General features: G+C 40.3%; 1 protein-coding gene across 3 annotated transcripts in view; it reads left to right on the plus strand.

The window, feature by feature from the left end:
- Positions 1 to 25,526, plus strand: part of TAF3 (TATA-box binding protein associated factor 3) — a 148,700-nt gene extending 123,174 nt beyond the window's left edge. For 2 of the 3 annotated variants that reach the window (XM_081820554.1, XM_006741303.3), the window contains exons 3-4: positions 5,714 to 7,542; positions 17,898 to 25,526. In XM_081820554.1, the coding sequence (XP_081676680.1) occupies positions 5,714 to 7,542; positions 17,898 to 17,984 (1,916 nt within the window). In that variant the 3' untranslated portion in view covers positions 17,985 to 25,526. The remainder of the gene's footprint in view (positions 1 to 5,713; positions 7,543 to 17,897) is intronic. The other variant, XM_081820553.1, reaches the window with a different exon arrangement.
- The last annotated feature ends 1,307 nt before the right edge of the window (positions 25,527 to 26,833 follow it).

A 26,833-nucleotide genomic window follows, 5' to 3' on the forward strand; every position in this document is an offset into this window, starting at 1 on the left:
TGGGAGAGTCAGCGGGCGGTGCGAGGTGAACTCATGGCACTGGTAACAGATGCCACACGTAGTTTCAGTCTGGACGGACCCCCTCCGTCCTCATCTCCCTGGATGGGGCTGTACGTGGACCTTATACCGATCCCTGCCACAGCACTTGAGCTGATGGCCACAAAATGTGGTTGATTCTCAAGGATGGGAAATCACGTCCTATTTGACTTCATACAGGATGGAACAGAGTGCTTGCCACAGGGATATTCAGAAGACACCCAGTTGACGAGGTGAATGAATGAGTAATAGCAAGAGTGAGTCCCTTCAAGGAACTGGTGACAATAGTATCCAGATAGACAGAAAGGTGTTTTTTGAAAAAATACACATTTTAAACAAACCTTTTCATATTTGTTAATAAAAGAGGAATCTATTATAAAAACAGCAGGATGCATAAACTAAGAAGAAAATAGGTAAGTTTGTGTCATAATTGCTAGAAATTTCTGCATGTGTATTTCTAAAAAAAAAATCACAAGATTTTTTAGTTTTAGAAATCACAAGAAATCTAGTTTTAAATACATTTAATTTTTGGTGAAATACATACAGATAGCATTTTATTGTCCCTATATTTAAAGTTGAGAAATGCAAGTATAGTTTCTGCCTATTTTGAGATCATGCCACTAAATTTTAAAGTTGCATGCATCTGTGTAGTTAATGAGATAAAAAGCTTTCAATGCCATATGAAAACAATTTCCTTTTTTTCCCCTAATGTCCATGAGCTTTTTAGATTATAGTGTTTCTTTAAAGGCATTTATTGTTCTACTTAAAAAGATATTTTGTTCTGAGTCAATATTTATAGTAGCTTAGAATTAACCTATTAAAAACCCTTGCGGTGTGTTTAGACCTTATTGCCTTGTTTTGTCTTTTGTTCGAGAAGTTTGGTAAAGAAGCATGTTTTTCTCATTACTCCTCTGGGAAAGGTAGCAAGTGTGGATTATTTATTTGTGTCATTAATGAAGAAAAATTGGAGTGGAGTTTGTAGTGACTTGCCTACCTGCATCAACATCTGTGAAAGTTTTAAAAAGATGGACGTTACCATGGACCCATCTTATTTCTGGTCCGTAAGTAGAAGGGAACTTGACCATTGTTCTGCAGTCAGTCACACACTGAAGGAAAATGTTAATTTGGTGAAACTGGGTGAAGGATATTCATGAGTTCTTTGTAATGTTCTTAGAACTTTTCTGTAAGTTTGAAATTATTTCAAATTAAAAAGTTAAAAAATCATTTTACAATCACATGTTGACCTGGAATCATTGATTGTTTAAATGAGAAGACACCTGAGAGATCATCTCTATCTCCTTCTTTTTCCATACCTTATGATAAGATACGGAATTTGCTACCAGTTAAGTGTCTCTTTTAAATTGTATTTCTGACCATGGTGATAAATTTGCGCTGAGTCATTCACATTATTTACCATCATTTCCTTTTTTTGACAAATGAGAAAGCATACCACGTATGCAAAACTCTGGCAGAATGAAAAGTTACTTTTTAATATGGTGGGTTTTCCTTAGATTGAATTATAGCACTTATGTAATTTATAATTATAGATTGAGTAGATTATAGATTGAATTATAGCATATGTGTGTGTGTGTGTGTATACACTTTAGTGAATTTATATGAAGAACAAGGTTGTTGATAGCGGGCATGAGCCTTTACCAGAGACTTGACATTTTTTTGAAAATAAAGTTTCCCCTACTGCTTTAAGTATGGTTCTTCGTATGTCTCTTTTCTTATTGTCAATATCTTTTTTTCTCCTAGAAGTGTAGGAGTTTTATCATAATTTATGGTATTCTTTGAAGAATGACAGTACTAATGATCAGTTATAACAGATATCACAGGTTTGAATAAATTCTCACACAAAGGATAATCAAATCAAAAGTCTTATCACCATTAACGTTAGCCAAATTTTAACACAAGCAGAATAGAAAGTCCCAGTTTTGTTAATAATTCCTTACCATACCTTTAGGAGCATGAACAGTAACACTTGCCCAGAAGTAGCTTCCCTTACTAAAGTATCTGTTCTCCTTAAAAATTGTCCCCAGCAGCTCTGGACTGCTTTCATTGCAGGATAGAGTTATTAGGCCAGATGGGGAGGAGGTGATATCCACTTGACCTAAATGCTAACTTAGGACTCAATGCTGTTATGTGGGATTTGAGAGAATTGGGTTTTTTTGTTTTTTGTTTTTTATCTTCTCAAAAAGGATTGCAGGGTTAACTTTATAATGTATATCTCTGTTATTGACCAGTATTATTATTTAGTAGTTTGAATATTGAACTCTAATTCGTTGTTCTAGCTCAAAAAGACAAAGAACAGGCCTTTCATCTGGAGGACCTATAACTAACTCTCTTTCTGTTGGTCCTGGGAGTTCCCTTTCTAGGGATTGCTTCCATTAGAGTAATCCCTCTGCCCTCCCAGGGCATCCACCTAAGGCCCTCTCTGGGGGACTCACCCTCCCAGAGCTGATCTAGATCCAGATGCACCTCCAGAGTTAGGAGAGCAAGGCATGCTTTAACATATTCTAAAGGCCCTGCTAAGCTGAACCTTCCTCTTTCTGCTTTGGCATCGTTGGGATTTATGAACTTCTGTCAGGTAGGAGGAGGTTATTTGGAATTCAGAAATAAAATGGTAATAAGTACTCTAAAATTTTTTATTCATTCGCTTGGAGAATATCCTAAAGCTCTCTTCTTTCCAATTTTTTCATGTTTGCCTCTTAGCAGTTAAGCAGATTTGAGGTCTGTCTTGTCATTCTGGTGAAGACAGGGTTGGAAGGGGCTGTTCAATTTTTCTGAATAGAGTAGATCTAGGACAGGGATCTGAAAACTTTTCTGTAAAAGGCCAGATAGTAAATATTCTAGACTTACTTGTTGCTTATATAACCAGAGTATGGTAGAGCCCAAAGCGGACGCGTGGCTATTTCTAGTTGCTATGAAAAAGTGTCACGGAAGAGGGAACTCATGATTGGAGGCTAAGGAGAGATAGTCGCCAAAGTGTCAGGGGGGCAGAGCCCTCCAGAGGCTCCAGAGGCACAGAAGCGTGTCCTAGGGGAACTGCAAATCAGTCCGCATGGCTGAAAGGCAGTGTGCTCAGGGCGCAGTGAAAAGTGAGGTGAATTACGGATCAGGTGATGGAGCACCATATAGGTGGTGCTGGGGAAATTGGGTTAATTTTACATTTTAGAATACTGGTTTTCAGCCTGTTTTAGCCTCACAGCAAAAGCTTTTGTGGAAGGCCAGCAGGTAAAATAGATAACATTAGGGGTAACCATTCCACTTAATAGAGAATAGGGGACCCAGTCTGCACTGTGTGGTGCCTCCAAAGGGGTCCCTCAGGCTCCAGGGAACTCCTTTGGCAAAGTAGTGCCATAGGGACCCATGAAAGGTTCTTGAGACGGGGAGTCACACACTCAGATTTGTGGTTTCAGAAGATCGGTGTAAGGCAATAGGAAAGATGGGAGCTGGAGGCAGAGAGACTAGTTAGAAGTACAGAGGGATGGGGTGGCTGGGTGACAGACACTGGGGAGGGTATGTGCTACGGTGAGCGCTGTGAATTGTGTAAGACTGTTGAATCACAGATCTGTACCTCTGAAACAAATACTACATTATATGTTAAAAAGAAAAGAAGAAGAAGATGGCAGGAAGGGAAGAATGAAGTGGGGAAATCGGAGGGGGAGACGAACCATGAGAGAGGATGGACTCTGAAAAACAAACTGAGGGTTCTAGAGGGGAGGGGGTTGGGGGATGGGTTAGCCCGGTGGTGGGAATTAAGGAGGGCATGTTCTGCATGGAGCACTGGGTGTTAAATGCAAACAATGAATCATGGAACACTGCATCAAAAACTAATGATGTAATGTATGGTGACTACCATAACATAATAAAAAAAAAAAAGTACGGAGCAGAGGTGCTGAGGATTCGAACAAACAGTAGTAGCGCTGGAGAGAGCGCGTTATGGGAAATGCATTAGAAAACTGTTCACGATGTGGAAATGGAGAAACAAAGGAAAGAAGGAGTCTGCAATGATGTTTCTACTTAGGTGCCTGGATGGGTGATAGTGTCGTTCTCAAGTCATGCTAACTAACAGTCCATATGTCTCAAATTTGTCTTGTGCTAGTCATCATTAACTGTTTGCCCAACTGCGTGTCTAGGGCTTGAGCTAATTAATAATCATCTTCCTTCTCTACTTCTTTATTTCTCTTAATGACTGCATTGCTCACTCACCAGGGCTCAGAGCCTTGAGATGGTGCTTGACTCCTTTCTCCCCTCTTAGACCTAATCATGTATTAGATTCTGTTCATTCTATCTTCAAAATCTCATCTACCTCTATTGCTTCCTTTTGTTACCACTGTTCTAAATCAGACCCTGTTGTCACTAACCTACATCATTTCAGTAACCCCTAACTTGTCACCTCTCCATTATTATGTTACCTCCCATCCATCGTGTATGTTCCTGCCAGAAGAATTTGCTAACATATACCCTGTGATTTTTCTTCCTTGTCTAAAAATCTTCACCAGGTCCAGACTACCAGTAGAATAAAGATAATTCGTTCTCTCTGGAATTCAAAGCTTCTAGGGCCTGGATGCAACCTTAGTAGGCCTGCTTTGTACTATTCCCCATCTTACACCCTGCTTGCCAGATGAATTATTCCCCAGCCTCCTGTATTCTACCTCCATCTCTTCGCCATCTCTTCCTTCATCCTGTACTTCACCATTCCTAGTCTCCAGATATCCAAAGCACTACCTAATTAGTGAAATCTTCCTTAGATCTTTAATATTGCAGTAATCTTTCTGCTTTGAACTTCCCTAGCTCTTTATCTGTCTTATGGTGCTAATCACTTTCTGTGTGCTATACACATACACTGTGTCCCCATGCTAAACTGTAACATGCTTCGTTAATATGTGTAGAAAGAAATAATGTGGTCTTAAAGCAACTCAGTCAAGTAGGCGAGCCAGTAACATTAGCTCCTTTTGAAAGGTCAGGAAACAGGCTGCAGGGGTAAGAGATTGCCCAAGGCCTGTTGCTCCGTGGTGCCAGAATGCTAGCGGAAACACCATCTCTGTAGTGCCAAAGCCAGTATGTTTGTCACCCACCACTCTTGTCTCTCAGAGTGGCTGACGTCAAGCAAACAGAACAGAAGACGTAGTAGTATATGAATCGTATCCAGGTTGGAGGCTTGCATTTTCTAAACTCCCAAGAATTAACATTTGTTATAAGAGTCCTAAAAAATGTATGCTTTTTTGTCATTTCTGAGGTAGTAGTCATATAATAACCCACCTCTTGATCTTTAGAGGTATGTGGCGGGGGGCGGGGGGGCGGTGCACACGTATGCACAGCTGTACACAAGAGGAAGAAGGAAGAGAAAGACAGTATTTAGTCAGGTTAGGAAAATAATTAAGGAAGCGGAAGACAAACAGGAAATACTTAGACTCCAGATCCTGAAAGTAGGGCCAAACCACTTGAAAAGAAAATAATCAGTCTGGATATCTGTTGTCTCTGATTGCCACTCTTCAGAGAATGATGGCGGGCAAGTTTGGGAGATCCTTGAGGATCTACCACTTTACTTACCCTCTAAACACTGTCAATAAATTCCTGTCTTTCCTAGAAATCATGTTTGAAGCATTGCTGTTATTTGTTAGAACTTTCTAAATATTCCACTAACAGCTCTTTTCTTTTCCTTTCCCAGAAGAAGAAGAAGAGCAGGTGCCCACTGATGGTGGTACGTCTGCAGAAGCCATGCAAGTTCCACTGGAAGAAGATGATGAACTGGAGGAGGAGGAAATTATTAATGATGAGAATTTCTTGGGTAAGAGACCATTGGATAGTCCCGAAGCTGAAGAAATGCCTGCCATCAAGCGACCACGACTATTAAGCACTAAAGGGGACACCCTGGACGTAGTGGTATTGGAAGCGCGAGAACCCCTCAGCTCAATAAATACCCAAAAGATTCCGCCAATGCTCTCTCCGGTCCACGTACAGGACAGTACAGACCTGGCCCCTCCGTCACCCGAGCCACCAATGTTAGCTCCAGTTGCAAAGTCACAAATGCCAATCACAAAACCATTAGAAACGAAGTCATTTACAGCGAAAACAAAGACTAAAACTAGTTCTCCGGGGCAGAAGACTAAATCACCTAAAACTACTCAGTCACCAGCAATGGTCGGAAGTCCTATTCGGTCACCAAAAACTTTATCCAAAGAGAAGAAATCTCCTGGACGCTCTAAGAGCCCCAAAAGCCCCAAGAGTCCCAAGGTGATGACTCATATTCCCCAAGCACCTGTCAGACCGGAAACACCAAATAGGACTCCTTCAGCTATGATAAGTGAAAAACTTAGTAAAGAGACCATTCAGGTAAAACAGATACAGACCCCGCCAGATCCTGGGAAACTCAACAATGAGAATCAGCCAAAGAAGGCTGTCGTGACGGATAAAACGATCGATGACTCTATCAATGCCGTGATTGCACGGGCTTGCGCCGAACGAGAGCCAGACCCTTTTGAGTTTTCTTCTGGATCGGAATCCGAAGGAGACATTTTTACCAGCCCTAAGAGGATTTCAGGTTCAGAATGCACTACTCCAAAAGCTTCCACCTCCTCCAACAATTTCACTAAGTCAGGATCCACTCCTCTGCCTCTTTCAGGCGGAACTTCAAGTTCTGACAATTCGTGGACAATGGATGCATCCATTGATGAGGTTGTGCGGAAAGCAAAAATGGGAGCCCCTCCAACTATGCCTCCCGGCTTTCCCTACATCTCTTCTCCTTCGGTCTCTCCTCCCACCCCTGAACCTCTGCACAAGGTGTATGAGGAGAAAACCAAGCTGCCTTCATCCGTGGAAGTCAAAAAGAAGTTGAAAAAGGAACTGAAGACCAAAATGAAGAAGAAGGAGAAGCAGAGAGATAAGGAGAGGGAAAGAGACAAAAGCAAGGAGAAGAGTAAAGAGAAGGACAAAGGGAAAGAGAAAGAGAAAGAGAAGGAGAGCAGCAAGGAAATCAAGTACCCCTGGAAGGAATTCCTTAAAGACGAAGAGCCAGATCCCTATAAGTTTAAAATAAAAGAATTTGAGGATGTCGATCCAAAAGTGAGATTGAAAGATGGAATAGTGAGGAAGGAGAGAGAGAAGCATAAAGATAAGAAGAAAGACAGAGACCGAGGCAGAAGGGATAAAGATAAGAGAGACCGGGAGAAGGTTAAAGAGAAGGGGCGGGAGGAGAGGCCCAGAGCGGCCCCTGGGCCCCTGGTGCTGCCCCCGAAGGACGCACCGCTGCCCTTGTTCAGCCCCGTGGCGGCCGCCAGGGTCCCTGCCGTGTTGCCCGCTCTGTCGTCGGTGCTCCCTGAAAAACTGTTCGAAGAAAAAGAGAAGCCCAAGGAGAAAGAAAGGAAAAAGGACAAAAAGGAGAAGAAGAAAAAGAAGGAGAAAGAGAAGGAGAAGGAGAAGAAAGACAAGGAAAGGGAGAGAGAAAAGAGGGAGAGAGAGAAGAGAGAAAAAGAAAAGGACAAGCACAGGCATGAAAAAGTAAGCACCTTGCTGTGTCCAGCGCTGTCCAGACCCAGTCGGGCTGAAAAATGCAGGTAGACAAAGCCCGTGGTCCTGTCTGTGTTCTGGATGTGCACTGCCCGTAAGGAAACGGGAAGATACTTGTAATGTGGTGATGAGGTTTAATTTTAATTCTAAGACCCACAGACTTGTAATCAAGCCCCCTCCGTGCTAAAAAACGTTACAAATTCATAGCCCAAGAGGAATCTAATCTCAGACCGTAAACCCTCTAGTAACAGACAGACTAACTAGTCTCTAGCAGTTTAAAAACACCTGTCACCTTAAACTGTAAATAATATTTGTGTAATTATCAAGTGTACAGCACACTGCTTTGTGCCCAAATTATTAGATACCCCAAAAAAGACAGCATCCATTTTACTCAGGGCATGCAGAACTGTGGCACTATTTTCAGAGGACAGCTAGGCCTGTGGAGTCCCTCCTGGAGGATTCGTGTCCCTTTTTGGTGAGCCGTGTCTGTAAGTGTTTAAGGTTATGACTGTCTCCTCCTTTCTGTAGCGTCTCTTATCCTTCTATTTTCTGCTTTAATAAGATTAGGACATGTTTCCGAGTATCTAGGCTCATCGGGCTGCCTGGCCGGTGGGCAGAAAATAATTCCAAGTATTTTACAATGTAAGTAAATCAGGCTCCCATAGAGTCAGCCAAGGAAACTGATCTATATCCCGCAGTTTTGTAGAAACGGGGACCCCAAGCCTTGGGGCCCAGGATGTGACCTCTGCTTTTATGGCTTTGCTCTTCTGTTCATGGTTCCTTGGATTACAGTGGTCGACAGGTTGGTTTGAACATTTCTTTTAAACTTTCTGAAAAAGTGTCTAAGTATTCATAGTGTCATACACACAGATTCTCAGAGACCCTTTCCCTGCCCTTCTAGAAGCAACCCTCTTGGAGGCTGGCCGGAAAATAACACACAGTCATTTTTTTTCCACATAATAAAATAAGATGTATTTGACCCACGGCGGATCTATTACCAGTACTTTTGCAATATTTCAAATTTTAGACTTACCTAGAAAACTTAGTTTGGCTGACAAGCAGTAATGGCAACTCTCACATTTTTCTGCCTAACTTTATGCTTTTTCTGTCCCCCTTGGCTGTTCCAAAATATAACAAAGTAGAATGGAAATCTTGATATTAATAACTAAACATCCGCAAGTTAACAAGACACAGAACTCCAGCTCTTGTTTCCATTTTAAAAATCATCTTACTCTTCTGTTATGTTTATGTGGCACCTGGCACTTACACGTACCTTATTTTCTCCTTCTAATACACCTGAGCCTGAGGTCCAGCAGGTACTGTTACCAACATTTGTGGATGAGGAAGTGAGTGTGAGAGGGTGAGTTGTCCAAGATCAAGGTCACACAAGCAGCAAAAGCCAGGTCACTGACACGGAGATACTTTTCACGGTTTCGAACCATTGACTGCTGGAGATCGTGCCCAGCAGCAGTTATCACTTCCCCATCATACACCTACCACCTTGGCTGCCGAGCCTTCAGTAGATCAAACAGGGTACTGCTGCTTTCATCACCATCTTAACTTAGGAGAGCCAATGGGTTTGTTTCAACAGCCATTATGAATTTGAGTAAAGCCCATCAGATTAGATTTGTAACAGCAGTCCTCACCTTTCTGCAGCTTCTACCTGGCTTTGGGAAAGAAAAGTTCCTCAGACCACTTTGGTTGGAGGTAAAGGCTTAGTTCCGAGTTGCTAGATTACACCTAACAGAAGAATACAAGTCCTTGTATCACGTCTCATGGGTTATGGCTCAGATGAATGACAAAAGATAAAAATTTATAAAAGTTGGCTATCTTATAAGGTCTTCAAAAAGAATAAACAGTATTGTCTCTAGAATTATACCTGAGTTCACATCCTGACTTTTTTTAGCTGTATGACACTGGGCAAATTACTTTAGTGAGTAATGAATGAGATTACATCTGAGACGTGCTCGGTACTGTATTTGGCACGTAAGTAAATGCTCAGTCAGTGCAGATCATGCTGAGGATGGAGGCAAGTGTTGTTATTTCATTTTGAATCAACCCGTAACATGTAGAAACCTAGAGTCTGCTACTTCATTAGACCGGACTAGCTAACTTAGGTATGACAGAGTGCGTCAGCTATGCTTAGCAGTTTTGAAAAATTTCTCTTTCCTTGGCATTCTTTTAAAGTTTAGCTCTTTATGGAGAGAGGAGAGGATAAAAGCCAGTGCAGCCTAGGCAGATGCCACTGACAAGGTGTAGAAATTGAGATATTAACGTAAACCTTGACTTCTCCTCTTTCAACTCTCCACTTATTCCTCCCCGAGGATCAAGCCATATGAGTAAATGAAAGTATACCTGAAATTGGGTTACATAGGGCTTCAGAAGTCCCTTACATATCCGCAAATCAAAATAAGGTACATCTCAGTTGCCCCGAGAAAATGTCTTTTGTCACAAAAATGAGGGCCATGGTGTCCTTCTTCCTTCTCATCCTGACCAGCTCACAGGAGCAATTCTCACAGACATTGACCCAGACCAGTGAGCAAGGGCAGTGTTTTAATGAAAAAAAAATCTCCCCATATTTATTTAACCTGCCTATAAAGTTTTTACCAGCCACACCCACATTCATCAATACAAGAACCAAAAAAGATACCATTAGTTAGGTGGGGATCTGCATGGTATGTTGAAGGAGCCTTGGGCTCTGGAATCCAGCAAATCTGAGTTAGGATCCAGGGCATTTTTTTTAGTTTCTTTACTCCTTAGGCACGCCATCTTTAAAGTAGGGATATGGTGACACTCACTGAAAAGTAGGAAACACTAATAGTTAATATTTATTGAGTAATTACTATATGCTAAACACCATGTAAACACTATGTGTAAGTTTAATTTCTTACCACAACTCTGCAAGGTAGATACCGTAATTGCATCACTTTAAGATGAGAAACTGAGGCTTGGAGAAATTAATAATGTTGCCCACAATCACACACCTTGGAAGTGATTGAACAGGAGCCACGATTTCAACCCAGGCTGTCAGGTGCTATCATTGATGTTTCTTAACCACTACACTTGCCTACATTAAATAAAAATGGATTAATTGAAATAACATATGCAAGGCACCTGGCTTAGTAGGTGCATCATCGGGAGGAAAAATCATTTTTCTGGTAGTGGTAATAATCCACAGTGTAGTGACTTATGCACAATTTGTGGTCCCCTTTTTGTGCAATAATATGCACTAGTCAAGGTTAGGAGTCTGATCTTTTAAATAGAAGCAAACTAACTTTTTATGGACAACATACTAAGAGCAATTATGCTGAGCAGTCGCAAACGTGACATGATAGATTGAGCAGCGAGAAACCTAGCAGTACCTTTCAGATCAGTTACAATTTCCCATTTGTGCTTGTGTCAGTCGGTGTATGTACCACATGACTTAATTTATCAATGGTGGGTTTATGAAGTTTAGCTGAATGTTACAGGACTACTTTAATTCAAATTGACTCGATATTTTAAGTGATTTTTGGAAGGAGGATTGCTGTGAAAAAATTAAATAAGAAAATGTCTCATTATTTGTTAGTGGAATTGAACAGTTAGTTGTCCATATAACCCAATACAGGACGTAAACCAAAATCTACCTGTCAGATTTGGAGATGTGTTTTCATGCTCTTGAGTACAATCTGAGAAGGCGTGGTAGAGTGTCATCTCAAAAATGATGATGTCACAACCTGCGAAGAAATAGGCCCAGTGCTGGCCCAGGAAGATCATGGGCTTTGGCAATCCGACTGACCTGGATCTAAATTCCAGCTCTACCACTTCCTAGTTTTTCACCAGCCTGTTCATACCTCTCTGACCCTCTGCTCCCTTCCATCTGTCTCCTTCTTCCCATTCAATACTGGGAAGAGACAGCATCATCATAAAGTATGGGTTACCTCTGCTTTAAAAGAATAGTTTCATACCTTCTCCAAGAATAGTTTGGCTTATAGAGGCCTTCTCTTCTACCCTCTCATGGAAAACTCTAAGTGAAGACCAGTTGGTGTCATTTAAGATGACTCTCCAGAGTTTCCTTACAACTAACCAGTTATATTGATGATCAGCCCACAGATAATTGAGATTTGCTTGTGATGGAAAGGTCTTAAATTCTATAAAGGATTCCCCAATTTTTATCCTATTGATTAATGAATGTTATTTTGAGCTAACATCCGCTATTGGATGAACTAACCCGGATAGTAAATGATAGTAGCAGCTGCTGCTTAGTGAGTGCATACAGGCACCAGACCTGGCCAGAATTCGATTAATTAATCCTCCCCAACAGCTCGGAGGGTTTGGTGCTGATGCCGCTGTTTTGAGTTGAAAAACTTCGGAGAAAGGTCAAGTAGCTTGCTGTAGCTGGTGGGTGGAGGAGCTGGGACTGGCCGCAGGTCTCTCTTAGTGAAGCCTGTGTTCTTTGTCACCCAAAATGGCCTTCTCAGCCAGTCACCTCAGACAGAGCTGATGAGAGGATAAACACGGATTCACACTCAGGAGTAAGGTGAACATCATGATTTTAGAAAATGGTAGTCCCTGAAGAGACCTTAGAGAGCTCCTCTTCAGCCACCATATTTCAAAGAACGGACAATGGCAGTCCTCTGCATTTTAATGACTTAAGTTATCAGAACAATTAAAATGTTTCACGTTTCTTTAATCTACCCCAAATCCCTTTACATTTGTCCTCAAATAATCTTTTATTGAACTTAAACAGTTTGTTCTTTAGAGAATGACAGATAGTTGTACTGGTTTGTGCCTTTAACAAAAGGTTGTCATTGTTTTTCCGTCTGTTTGGAGTAAAAAACTCTCATTTCCAGTCTTTTCTCATCAGCTCTCATAATTAATTAGTGAAATGAAGGGTTTTCAGTCAATACAATAGCCTGGTAAAAAGTGGGAGATACTCTCTTCCTGTTTTTTGTAACTGTTCCAAGAGGAAACCAGTAACTTAACATTTACAAACACGAGTGTGTTTGAATTTGTAGACATTTACCAGGGGCCATCTTCAAGTCTCCATGTGAATGAACTTGAGCGCTTAGTGAAAGCCTGCGTTCTGTTTCACTTACCCTTGCTGGATTCCACTTGTCATACTTGACCACACCATAGAACTTCTTCTGTCTTTTTAATGTCTTAAACAGTTTATCAGTTTTTAGACTATGTTTCTAAACTGAATTAATGTAAAGACCTTAATTGCTAAGAAAGACAACAAGGTACTCACTGGTCATCATAATTCCGCATCCAAAATGTTAGCTTATTAAAATTAGCTCTTCATCAGTACTATTTCTGGGGTATTTTGATGACCCATTAGCATAGATGGGAATCTGAACTAGCATTCGCTGAACTTGCTGCCACCCTATCTAGCACACATTTTTTTTTTTAATGAAAGAAGTTTAACATTAAAAAATAGAAAATAAAAACTTGGCCAGATTATATTGACAAAGCTGCCCATTACCTTTGCAGAAAGTCCCTGTCAGAAGATAAACTTTAAAGCTGGAATGCATGAAAGAGTTCCAAGATAGAATTTAAATTTAAACTGATTCTTTATAGATAAGCTTTTTAAAAATCCACCTCTTTGCTTCAAGTCAGGATTTTAAAAATAAATTTCCCCTTTAAATCTCTTGAGCGATTTTCATTTTTTGCAAGGCCGCACTGCTGGTGTCCTGGAAAAATGGAGAGTTAGAGCTTTATCAGTTGGTGCCCTGAGGTATGTGGCAAAGAAGCTAAATCCTTGAAGATTAGCAAAAAAAATGCAGCACATGGCAATAAGGGGCTTATATGACTACTAGTATTAGTTCAGGTGAAAGCAGTATTGCTTATACATAAAACTGGACAAATCCATTGACAATGTATTTTTAGTTAGCTACAAAGAGTCTTCTATTACTGGACTTTGCTCTTTGGTGGATTGGGAAGCTTAGTAATCCACTGTAAATGCTCTGCGTGCCCCAATTCTCAGCTCACTCTCAAGTGCAGTGCTTTTATTTTAACCCTTAGAAGCTCATGTTGTCCCCAGAGGTTGGCTTCATGCCATTAAAAGATGGCCTTAGTCATATGGGTTAAGTAATTCAAATAATTGTCAGTTTATTGACTTCTGGGAAAGACACATGAGAAATCGCTTTGTGAATGCAGGACATGTCTTTGTTTTTATTTTAGTAGGCGTTTGGATAAAGTTAATGTAAATGGAAGTCTGGTAAGAAATTTTAGTTTAGAGATGGTGTTTTCTGTATCTGTATTATTAGCATCCTCATTAATCTTTTTTTATACTTGCTTGAATATTATCTTTAGGTTAAATCCTATTTAGCTTCTTTAAGAATGAAACTAAGGTTTTAAGTGTTTGTAGGGAAGATTACAGTCCTGGTTTGCCTAGGACAGTCCCAGTTTACACACTTTTGTGGTGTAAATAGCTCCCACTTTCACTCTCAAAGGTGTCTCTGGATAATATGGTCACCCTAATTTTACCCTAAGGTAAAATTTGGAGCTGAGGTAACGGGTTCTGAAGCATTCATTAATTCCACAAGTTTACGAAATATCTTTTGTCTTCAGGGCACATCCACATACCATTTTTAATTGGACTTACAAAATGTATCTCAATTTTTGTTTGCTTATTTTTTTACATATCGTATCATTTAACTTTTTAAAGTAGTAGGACATAAATAAACCATGTCTTGATTCTTTTATCCTGACGAGGTACTCAAGAGGACATCAAAACCCCAGCCAGTTTAGTTGAATGGAGGTGAGGCCAAAGTCAATCACTATTTCCATATGAACTAGTGAGCCTTACATAGAGAAAAAGTATTTTACAACCAATGCTAGGGGCACGTGAGTCCTCAGCCAGTTAAGAATCCGACTCTTGATTTTGGCTCAGGTCATGATCTCAGGGTCGTGAGATTGAGCCTCATGTCGGGCTCTGCGCTGGGCATGGAGCCTACGTAAGACTCTCTCTCTCCTTCTCCCTCTGCCCCTCACCTCGGCTGCCCCCCTCTCTCGGCCTCTCTAAAAAACAACAACCAACCCTAGCCATCTCACAAATATATGTCATTTATCATAAAAGACATTTACACAGAAAGTGAATAAACAGCTCCACGTAAGACCCCAGCATTACCAGAACAAAGGACTCAGCAGCATGGTAGAGGTGAGGGTGAATTTAGTGTCAGGAGACCTACAGGTAGATCATTTACTTACTTAACTTTTTCACTCTGGGCAAACCACTTAATCTTTCTGGTCCCCAATACTTGGGGATGATAATACCTTCCACACCCAACTTAGCACAGAGTTCAAAGAGCAAATTGGATCATGTATATGGAACACACTTTGTGCTATGCAAGTGTGAGTTATAATTATTGTGTAGTGTGGTAATAGAAATGAAGCAAATGACGAGAAGCATAATAATAGTAAAGATATTTTTCAAGGTAAAGCAGCTTTATTTTTAAATAAAGCTTAAAAAAAGGTTAAGTGCTTTAATAATAGTATTGCAGGCTGAAGGAATGTGGAATATTACTCATCATTTATGACCATATGGCCCTAAAGTTTTTTAGAATTAAAAAAATATAGGAACTTTATGTAATTTTCCATTCTCTGAAACAAAACAACTGAATCCAATCCTAGTTTTGCTGTTTGTGTGACCTTAGAACAGAAAAAGGAAAAGGAAAAATGATTGCTTCATATATGATCAGTTTCCCTGTTAAACAGAAACCCTAATGCCTACCCCACATGTTTGTTAAAAAACCTATATGAGAACATCTGAAAAATATCCAACCACAGTGCCTGGCATGTAGTAAGTTGTTTAAAATGTTTGTTTGTTTTGGATATATTTGTCTGTTCTCCCACAGATAATACAGAAAGGTGAGAAAAATAGAGAAATCTTAATAGTTTACAAAATAGACCAAACCATTGGTTTTCAGATTTGGTTAGATCTGGAACTCTCTGTTAAAAAAGGAGTGGGGGGAAGTGGATGCAAACCTTAGCTAGTTGTCCATGGGTCTTGCTCTGACCACACCCCAGTGGCCCCTGGTCCCCTAGGGCCTTAAGGAGAACCACTGGACATGCTGTCCAAAGAACTGGGCAAATGGAGGAGACATGTGCCAAAAGTGAGAACATTTGGAGGAGCAGGTTTTTGTGGGGAAGTTGATAAGTTAAAGTTTAGATGTGGTGAGATGAAACACAGGAAATTGTGTTCAAAATGTTTAGTAGGCAATATTCTATTTTGGTCTTAGCTTTAATCAGTGCTAGTCTAGAGACGGAGATTTTGAAGACATGACATATTGTAAAAACCTTCTATTCAAACCATGAACATGGATGAGCTCACTGAAGAAAGTGTCAAGGGACAAGGGGAGGGGGCCAAATAAGATCAGGCAAAGGCAGAGGACCTAGTAGAGGAGAAGGAAGGAGTATGATAAGATCCCCAGTGGAAAATATACCAAGATGTCAGGAAACGGTTGGTGTCTGAGGAGAGTGGTTTCAGTGACCTGCTTGGGGGAGAAAGTAGATTGGAGTGGGTTGAGGAATGAGTAAGTGAAGAAGGAGACAAAGATGTGAGACTGAAAAATATAAGAGGTTGTCAGGGAGAGGCTGAAGGGCAGGCAGGTTTTTTAAGATAGTTGAGCACATTTAAAAGCTAGCGGAAAATCGTGGAACTGCGAAGTTGAAGATGCCTATGGGAGAAGGAAGTTTCCTCAAGATACCAGAGGAGACGGACTCTAGTATAGTTGTTGATGCAGAGAAGTCTGTAGTTCTGTAGGGGCTGAAGAAGCTCTCCTGCCTGGTGGCCTCAGTGTTTTTTTCCCGTGGAGCCTGAGGGGCAAAAGAGGAAAGGAAATCACGGGAGACAGGTCTGGAAAGAGGTAAGGGTTTGAAATCCTCACTTCAGATACCTTCTTTCACTGCACTTAGGATATGTCAGCCCCCGTGATAGGCCCTGCGAAGCAGCAATAAGCAAAACCGATATGGTCTCTGCCCTCACCTCGCTGAGCTGTAATCCAAATAAACAGCATTGAAGGCATAGGCGGAACTCGAGGTTCTGATGGTAGACTTTTACGTGGTCTTGAAAATTTCCTTTGGAATTACACGGTGCCCTTGAGGATGATTTCAGATTGGTCCTGGACAGATGGCGAAATAACCAAGAGGCAGGGAGTTGAGGGTGCTTGAATTGTTAACTCTGTAAGTATTCGAGTGCCTCCTGCGTGCGGGCACTGTTCAAGAGAATGGTCGAAACCACAGGTCTTGATGTGACGATGGATTTAAAAAAAAAAAAAAAAACCCAGGGAGATAGTTAAAAACATATGAAAAAATAGTAAATTTGATTGATGTGCAATACAGTAATTAGATTGAGGATTATGTTATAGATTCATTCCCCTTTAGAACTACCACACTGTCCTGTTAGGATTTAATTCTTGGGCTTGAAATGTGTAAGTCAGTGGTTTGCAACTAGTTAGCACAGGGACTAGCAGGGTACTGTTGGCAGGTGGCAGGACCCCAAGACAAGGGATGTTGAACAGCTCGCAGTGCCTCCACCTTTCCGTTCAACGAAGAACTGTCCCACCAAAAATCCCAAACACCTGTGGAAAAACTCTGATATAGATGATAATGTGAGCTACAGAGCTTTTGTTCAGTTTGTTCATTCAAAACATCATATCATAGGATCTTCACACCAACACATGTGAAGAACCCCTTTAAAATCACCCTTGATTTGTGTGTTCCCTTTCTGACTGTTGGCTCAAATATTTGTGAAGATCTTCAGCCTATTCAGCAGCTATCGCCTTCACTACAAATCCTTCTAAAAACCTCTGTTTTTTCTTTTACAGTATTTCAGATCTGTTGACCACTAGCCAAAAAAACAGCAGTTTAATGCTGCAATTATACTTGGTATTACCGTTTTCTTGTATGGTAATGCAAACTTAGGATGAGTTTCATGTTTTTCAAGTTCCATAAAGAGATACATTTTATCTTATAGATGCAGATATCACTGCATTTTTTTTCTATTTACTTGAAGTCTGGCAATTATTTAACTGTTCCCCAAATGTTCACCAGACTAGATGAGTTTTTGTGTAAAAATGCTAACAGTAAAATCCAAGAAATTAACCAGAACTAAGAAAATGCAGAAATATTTCCCATCACTTACATGAAATAATTCAAGTTTGTAGAATTTCTCATGAAGCCAGAGAGCCTGCAATTTTTGAGAAACAGAATCAAAATAACCCTGATTGTCCTTGCAACTCACATTTTAGCCACATTTGAGGCTTAAACTGGCTTATCAGGCTCGTGGAGATGAGGAAGTAGGAGAAGAGGTAGGAGGAATTTTGTTGAAAATGCATTTAACTCTAATGTAATAACTTCAACAGATCAAAGTGGAGCCAGTTGTCCCAGCCCCAAGTCCGGTTATTCCCCGATTGACTCTCAGAGTTGGTGCTGGCCAAGACAAGATGTAAGTAGAAACGTTTTCAATTAGAGTGAAATAAACTGAACTTAACCTTCTCTGCTCTTTCCTAATGGGTTTAGAACTCTAACCTCTTCCAGGTACAAACACGGAGGGTCAAGCTTTACTTTGGGAATTCTTCATTTTCAAATTGTATCGGTTTCTTCCTCAGAGGAAATGCTTATTGCTTTATTTGACATACAGGATCCCTTCTTTCTTGTTGTCTATTTTTTAAAGACATGACACTGTGTCTGCGTAATTCTTAAGGTCCTGGTTATCTGAAAAGGAAGAAACTATATATTGAGTGAACTAACTGCCATATTCCGCCCAGGTGGGTGCAGTGTTATACCTTCTCAAGTATGTCTTCTCTACCCACCATGACAAAGAACGGAGATTCTCATGGTTTTATTCTGAAATAAATATACCTGTATATTCCGAAATAAGTATGCCTATAAATGAATTTATACCTGAAAACAAAGATACTGCCCAAGGCTTGGTGAAACAGTATATAATAGTAACAACTGAAGTCTTAATTAGCAGCTCGTTTGCTTGTTTGCTGAAGAGAAGACTAGAAATGTGAACCCCGTGTTCACTGTCCGTCTTAATTTTCACAGAATCACAGCCCACCCTTCTTTTAAAGTAAATTAGTCGGCTTTGTTTCTTTTATTCATTTTTGGGATATGAATTAAATACTCTTACATGATTTTAATAAGGTGGTAAAACATTTATTTTTGTAAATTATGTTAAAATCATTCTTATTGTTGTAAAAATCACACTGTTTATCATTTAAATGAATTCCACAAGCTAGAAGTACTAGTTTACACCTTATTTTTCACCAGTAAGCCTGAAAATGGATTCGTTTACATTGCAAACAATCAAAGATTATGTAGAAAATGGGCTTCTAGGGCATTGAATTTTCATTCAGTTTTTAGCCATAATAATGAAAGTAGGAGCCATGCACTTACATAGTGGGTAGAGTAGACAACAGAAAATATGCTTTGTGTTCTCAGTGGTTCATTCCATCTTAAAAGTTTGTATTTTATGCTGTTGCTTGTGTGAATTCCAAACATAATGCAATGAAAAGGCCCAATACCGTTATGAGGAATGATGTTGTACAGGCAAACATGGTCTTCCAGGAAAATGTATGTGCTTCTGAAGAGTGAAAGAAGAAGAAAATCCAGATAGTTCATCCTTTTCTCACCTAAATTACCCACATAATTTCCACATTGCTCTTTTTGGTTATATCAATAGAAACCTAGACAGTGGGTGGTAGTGTTACTGACAAGCTTAGACAGTGTTAACAAAAATACTGTAGATTCAGCTCTTCTTTAACCAGATGCTGGTTTACCCCATGCCCTCTATTTTACCTACAAAAATGTGAATAATGTCCTCCTCTGTCAACCAGTAGAAGGCTGATTACCAGGGAGACCCAGCCAGAGTAACTTGATATTATCTTTTTGGAAATTCTGTACTTGGGCTCATTCCTCTCACAGGAAGATATTCTTATATATCATTCAACAAATACTTTTCTCTTATTAGTTCACATTTATGACTATTTTCTCAGTAACTCATCATTACTTAATCTTTACTTCCACAAAAGAGTTTGGTTTGCTTGAGGCGCTTGGGTGGCTCAGTCGTTAAGTGTCTGCCTTCGGCTGAGGTCATAATCCCAGGGTACTGGGATCAAGCCCCGCATCGGGCTCCCTGCTCAGCCAGGAGCCTGCTTCTCCCTCTCCTGCTCCCCCTGCTTGTGTTCCCTCTCTAGCTGTCTCTCTCTGTGTGTCAAATAAATAAATAAAATCTAAAAAAAAAAAAAAAAAAAAAATTTGGCTTGCTCATTCCCTTTAGAGAAATAAGGTCCGTGAAAAGACTTTGATGATAATATTCCTCTCATCCACCCTTAAGCATCTTTCATTCATTCTCTTGACTATTTTTCTCCTCTCAACAAATCACCTAAGATCCTGGGAAACGTGAGAAATAGATCCTGTTATCCTGGAACAGACTATCCAGTATTAGGGAAACTATAATACTCAGACACTGTAGACAAATTGCCTGTGAGAGTATAACGTTATATAATATGTGAACTTCCAAACATTTAGGTAAATAACCCCCATGTTATATGAATCATTAATCACTTGGCCAAAGTCAGACACAAGGGAATACTTATAATAAACAAAGGAATAAATTAAGTGAAATAGATTACATTTTAAATTAAAATAAGAGAAAAAACAGGCCCAAGTCACATAGTAATAGGATTTTATGTAAAATATATCTTAATCAGTAAAGAGCTTTTTTAAAAAAAATCTAAAAGATCAGCACACTATGGCCCCTGAGCCAAAATCTATCCCACTGCCGGTTTTTGGATGGCTCTCAAGCCAACAATGGTTGAAAAAAATTCAAAGAAGAGTATTTTATGATGACACATGTAAATTATATGAAATTAAAAGTGATCTCTTATTGTTGTAGCATAAGGATACATGGCTTATTCCATGGCAGTAATAATGGAAAAGAGGCGGAAGATTCATATAAATGTGCCTTTACTTAGTTTGTACACACTTGGGGCTACAGTACTCTTTTGAAGTGAAATTAATGAGCAGAGATTCAGAAAGGGGGGTCTGAATAGTCCGGGCGAAGGGTTTGTTTATTGCTGAAGAACAGGCAGAGGATAGTCTTTGGAAATTATGGGAAAAAGGAAAAAGCTTTACAGGGTTCAAATTATACCCTCTCATTGGAAGATCTTTAAGACAATATTTAGTTTCTAAATTTTCCTAAATAAAGAAGGTCTTCTGCCCTTGATCCGGGAAAGTACTTTGAGGTTAGACTATTTCCTCTGTTCTCTGATGTTGTTCCTCATAGCAAGACAGAGACACCTTGTTTTTGCCTTCATTTAACATGCCTGGAATCTGTATTCTAAAGGGTCTGTGGGGAGTCCAGTGCCTCCAGCAGATAAGCGTTAGAATTCAAGATGACTTTGCAAGGACCTCAGATTCCTTTGACATGTCCCCCAGGAATGGGTCTCCAGAGTTGCCCTTAGTCAGTAATGAAGATGAAACCAGAATAGTAACCCTGAAATTGTAATCCCCGCCCGTATAAAGTTCGTGAGCAGTACGAGTGGGAAGCACATTTAAGTAAACTGCAAATACCTGGCCTAACTGTCAAGTAGGTCTCAGCTTGCCCAGGAACAGCTTTGCACCTGTGTTGATGAGGATCATGATGTTGCCCTTGTACTTGGGGACAAAGAGCAGGGTGAGTAGAGTGTATGTAGATGAGCAAGGGGCAGCACAGTGTGGCCATCTTACTTGTCATCCCGGTCTTTACCGTGGACTGAGTTAGTTTATGTTGAGCAAATTAGGACGAGTGAGCTAACTTATGGCATTCATTTATCCCTTCATTTCTATGAAGAAAATAGAGCTGGGACTGTTAAGACCAGCAGGAAGGACAGGGCAGAACAGGGCCTGCAGCTCTTCTAAGTTTAAATGTGTGTGGCTCCATGTTTAAAGTTCAAAATTCTGTTAAAGGAGCTTCCATTAAAAGGAAAGATAATTTTAAATATTGGTAAAGTCTTAATAAATCAATAAATGTTGGTAATGTATTAAGAAAAAAATTAAATGTATATAAAGATTGGGGTGGATAATAGCAGCAGGTATGGGATTAGGCAAACACCCCCCGCCCCCTTGCATTTCTCAGATGCCTCTTCCTTGCTGCCCTCTGCCAGTGCTGGGGAGGAAGTCTCTGTCTTTTTTGCCCTTCTCCTTGAGTGGAGCTCTTCCCTGGTGAATCCCCCACCCGTCTGTCAGCTCTATTATTCCGGGTGGTCGATGGGGGTTACTGTGTTGGAGAAATTGTACACTGGTCCCTTTGCCCTCAGGACACTGGTGCCCTTATGCAGTGAGCTCACCAGAGAAGGGATAATTACTTGAGCTCCACCCCTCAGACATCCAGTAACGGTTGGTCATTTTTTCCAATTACTCTCTGATAGTATATTTGATCAAGTGACACGGAATCATTTATGATGCCTTTCAGAGAACAATATTATTATCAATGATAATTCTAAATTTTCTTTTGACAGATTACAGTAGCTTGTCTTTTTATAGATGTAACCCCTTTCCCAAAATATGCAAATTATACTGAGATATTTTTCAGTGACCAGTTTACTGCTGGCAATTACAGTTTTCTTTTTACCAGCGTTTTGGTTTCCACTGTCAACACAGCCCTGAGTGTTTTCAGATTCCTTATGATTCAGGAAACTCTTTCATTGATCAGACCTCTCTTAGCAAAGGTGCTAAAAATTGGATGCTTTCCTTTTTGTGTAAGTAATTGTTTTTTGTTGCAGTTTACGGAACTTAGTTATTTCTGAGAAGGGGCTTTTTAATAGTTGGAATTTCTAAATCATATGTACTATGAAAATGGGAGCTAAAAGTTTGCTCATTAATCTTTAAAAACATAAAGGGTTTAATCTTTAAAAAGAAGATATTTATAGATATTTGTTGTCTTTTTATGATCCAAACTTTCCTCAGTAATGCTTTTTGACAGTACAGCTAGAAAGAAGTAGAGAATAATCATGAGCAATTACAGGAATAATCATTTAAAATATCTTTAAAGAAAATAAGCATTTTACATTTTAAAATGTAGCCAGGTTTAGCCGAAAGACATTTAACAGGGTGAAATGTGTGTTGTGGTTTTTATTGATAAGTTCTTTAGAGAAATAATAGCAACTGATTTTTATCCTACTTTCTGCATTTTCCCTCTTTATGTGAAACGTTGTTTATTCATATATAATTTTTTTCCAGTCTAAACAAATTTATGGCAGCTTAGAGAGAGTACAATAAAGTTATTAGAAAAAAGGAATAGGAAACTAACACCAACAAGAGGAAAAAGAAACAAATGATCGCACATCAGGTAGGATTATGGCTTCCTAGCAAGGAGGGCAAACAGTGAAATACAGTTTTGAAAGGGAAGGTACCTCTGAGTTTCTCAGGAGAGAACAAGTTTTTCAAGGCACCAAATTTAAAACTTTATTTCCATAGGGAACCAGCTGACAAACCCATGTCTTCCATAGCAGCTTTTATAGCAGTTACAAAGACAGTTTTTGTTTATTTCTTGTAGCGATCTCTAATCCCAGCTTATAGCATAGTAGTAACACGCTCAGTGAAGACGAGTCTGTAAAGAATCTTCTCATCTCTAGTTGGAACACTTGTGTTTTCTTTTTGTGTTAATCAAGACTGTTAGTTTCAAGTAACAGAAACCCAAATCAAACTAGCTGAAAGGGACAAAGTAAAAGAGGTTTCTTTGACTTCAGGTGAGGCGGTATCCAGGGTTCAAAACAATATCATTAGGATGCTGCTCACTTTCTTTGACTCCGTTGTGCCATCGTATGGTGGCAACCATGGTCCAAGTCACCCAAGGCTGGGATGGTTCCTAGTGCTCTGCACGCCTGGTTCCCCAGCACCTGTGGTTGCGGAGACACCAACGGAAGGGACAATGGTAGTCACAGAAGGAAAGGAGGACTCTCTTACTAAAGGACGAGGGGCAGGCAGAAACGACTGATCACGTTTTATTTAAGAAAAGGCAGTCATGGGCGCCTGGGTGGCTCAGTTGGTTAAGCGACTGCCTTTGGCTCAGGTCATGATCCTGGAGTCCCTGGATCGAGTCCCGCATCGGGCTCCCCGCTCAGCAAGGAACCTGCTTCTCCCTCTGACCCTCCCCCCTCTCATGTGCTCTCTCTCTTTCATTCTCTCTGTCTAAAATAAATAAATAAAAAAAAAAAGAAAGAAAAGGCAGTCATATTTCATATTTTTATAGAAGCATCCTGAGGAGGCCGAGCAAAACTTGTTGGTTTAAAAAATGATCCTTTAGGGTGCCTGGGTGGCTCAGTCGGCTAAGCGTCTGCCTTCAGCTCAGGTCATGACCCCGGGGTTCTGGGATCGAGTCCCGCATCAGGCTCCCTGCTCAGTTGGGACCCTGCCTCTCCCTCTCCCTGCTTATGTGCATGCATGCGCGCACGCTCGCTTGCTTGCTCTCACAAAAATAAATAAAATCTTTTAAAAAAAATAAGAAATGACCCTTTAGAAGTAAAGCTCAGGAACATTTCAGAGTCAGACTTAGAAGGCCTTTTGCTTTTCTATTTTTAATTTGTCTCCCTTCCAATAAAACTGTCTGCTTTTGATTAAAAGAAAAAAAAAGATTGAAACATGTTGATAGTTTTGTTTTGCTCTGATAGCTTGTCACTGAGACTAAAACATTTCATAGGTATTTTGCCTATATTAGAAGCCAAATGATAGGAACAAGGACCCCCCCCCCAAAAAAAATCCTAAGAATAACTATATTTTAAAATATATGGCAAATGATTTATTTGTAATGCTAGTGACAAATGGTAACATTACAAATGATGTTCCCTAGCGGCTGAACAGCTGCTGTATACATTATCCTTGCTACCTTATTAAGTACTTATAAATTCAACAGACCCAAGCCGTTATGTCTCAGCTACAATTCTGAGGGGAAGCAGGTAGTTAAAATTTTTCCTATTCAGGTCTTTGGCCTTTTTCTGACTTTCACAGACAAGGAGTTCTTGGCCTCCATCTCTGACTCTCTCATTGTTACTGACCTAAACTGATGATGAAATCTCCAAGTTTAATTTCCTCCCCTGGCATGTTGTAGTTTGTTCATTAACACCAAACATGCAGTATGTGTAAGGAAAAAAATAGCATGCTGTCCGGAAAACTGGCTTTAGGTTTGGGGAAATGCTTTTACTACACAGTAAAACAAGTGGAAAGATTATAATCAAAGCATTTCCATCTTACTTGTAAACAATTATAGCCGTTCTTACACGGATGCCACATTAGAAGACTTGGGGAAATTTACTGGATTCCATTCTAATGCAATTAGAGCTAATTTTGTTCTTTAAATGAATAAAAGGTCAGCTAGTAAATCTAGCTTATCTTGAGTCCAGACTTCAATAAATTGTTTTATTTAATTTGTTGTAAAAGATCTTATCCTTAATGGGTCTAGGTCTTATTAGTTCACTTAGGTTTTAAAATATTTATGACCACCTTTTTAGATATGATTTGAATGATAGTTGGAAAGTTTCTCTCTGCAGTGTTATCAAGGCCCAAGATCACTAATTGAGTGAATATAGGAAGGTACTTAAGATTTGTTATCTAGAAAAAGCTGATGTGAACTTCCAGAATTTAAATGTTCTTTAACCTGTGACAGGCAGAGATAATTTAGCTATATCATGGTAACCTTTTGGATACTGTTGGACTATAATTTTCCCTACAGATCAAACTACTCACACTTCCAGTGTTTAAAAAGAATACGTACCTGCTGACAGAAACATGGAGGCACTCCTACCATTACTGACAAGAACATAGACAATTTAAATTATTTACATTCTCTTAATTTCCTGTCATTTTGTGGGGCTATGATATTAAAGTACATGCATAAAGACTCGAGAGGCATAGTGTAATGTTTCTTCTTCTCTGTACCCCTTCCTGCCCCTGATGTTTAGAAGACGGATAACCATGTCACTGCAGGACTTCTGTGGCTTAGAATCTTGCAGCTTATTTTAAAAATGTGATTGCCGAAGTCTTAACCCATGGGTTGAAGGATATGTCACCATGTGGGACTGAGCCATATCTAAACCTGCTCACCAGCTCCCCGGCTCCCTGCTAGATGCCAGAAAAGCTATGACTCCTCTTCTCGTTTTGACGTCTCCAGATGTACTTCCTTCCAGGTGCTTCCAGATGCTTCATTCCTAAACCCATCGCATTCTGGTATCTGCCCTCGAAACTTTTCTGGAGCTTCAACAGTTCTTAGCTGCAACATTCATGCTTTGTGCTGCGGTAGACACTGCTGTTCCCCCCAGGCCTTCTCTGACACCTTCTATTCTTGTTTCCCTTGCTCCTTCACTTGACTGATTCTCTCCTTCTCTGTCGTTCCTTCTGTTTTTCTCATGGACTCCCTTCTTCTTCTTGCCTGTGGCCCACTTTACTTTGTTCTTTTTCCCCAAATCCTCCTGCTCACTCCTTAGGTTTCAGTTGTGTGGTGATGGTTTCCAGCTCAGATTTCTCCCCCAGGAGCAGACCAGCCTTCCTGGTTACTTGCTGCCAACTTCCGACTGGATGCACTGAGTCACCAAAAACATAGCATTTCCAAAACTGAACACCCGGTTACTTCTCCCAACATGGTTCTTCTTCTGTTTTTGAATCTGTTGATGATGAGACCAGAGCCTCCATTTTCCAAGGTAACTTGGAAGAAGGCAAAGGCTGTCTGACTAGTGGAATCGGGAGATTTTTATTTGCCATAATACCAGCCTGGGCATCTTGAAAACTAAGCTCTAAGGGTGTCCATAGCTCCAAAAGGGTTGTTTTGAACAAAACTTAGGGAAAGAGAGACTCTGTCCAAAGGAGTCTCCTCGATCCTCATTTGAGCTCTCAGCATCTTACAACTTCTGGGCAGCATCTACAAGTGTGGAGCTCCTCCTTGGCCAGACACCAGTGGCCAGCAGTACCAGAGAAAGGAAAGATGTCTACATCCTCATACACAGACATCCGTCACGGGCTCCAGAGGAAACAAAAAGCCATGAGATACACACAGATATTTTGCTTCCCAGCGAGATTAAGTGATTATTATTATTTTTTTTTTATTTGAGAGAGAGAATGAGAGACAGAGAGCACGAGAGGGGAGAGGGTCAGAGGGAGAAGCAGACCCCCCTGCCGAGCAGGGAGCCCGACGTGGGACTCGATCCCGGGACTCCAGGATCATGACCCGAGCCGAAGGCAGTCGCTCAACCAACTGAGCCACCCAGGCGCCCTAAGTGATTATTTTTGAGATTTTTTCATTTCTCGAGTACCCAGCACAGAT

Source organism: Leptonychotes weddellii, chromosome 5 (assembly GCF_054177405.1).
Source record: "Leptonychotes weddellii isolate Sample4059 chromosome 5, ASM5417740v2, whole genome shotgun sequence".
Lineage (NCBI taxonomy): Eukaryota > Metazoa > Chordata > Mammalia > Carnivora > Phocidae > Leptonychotes > Leptonychotes weddellii.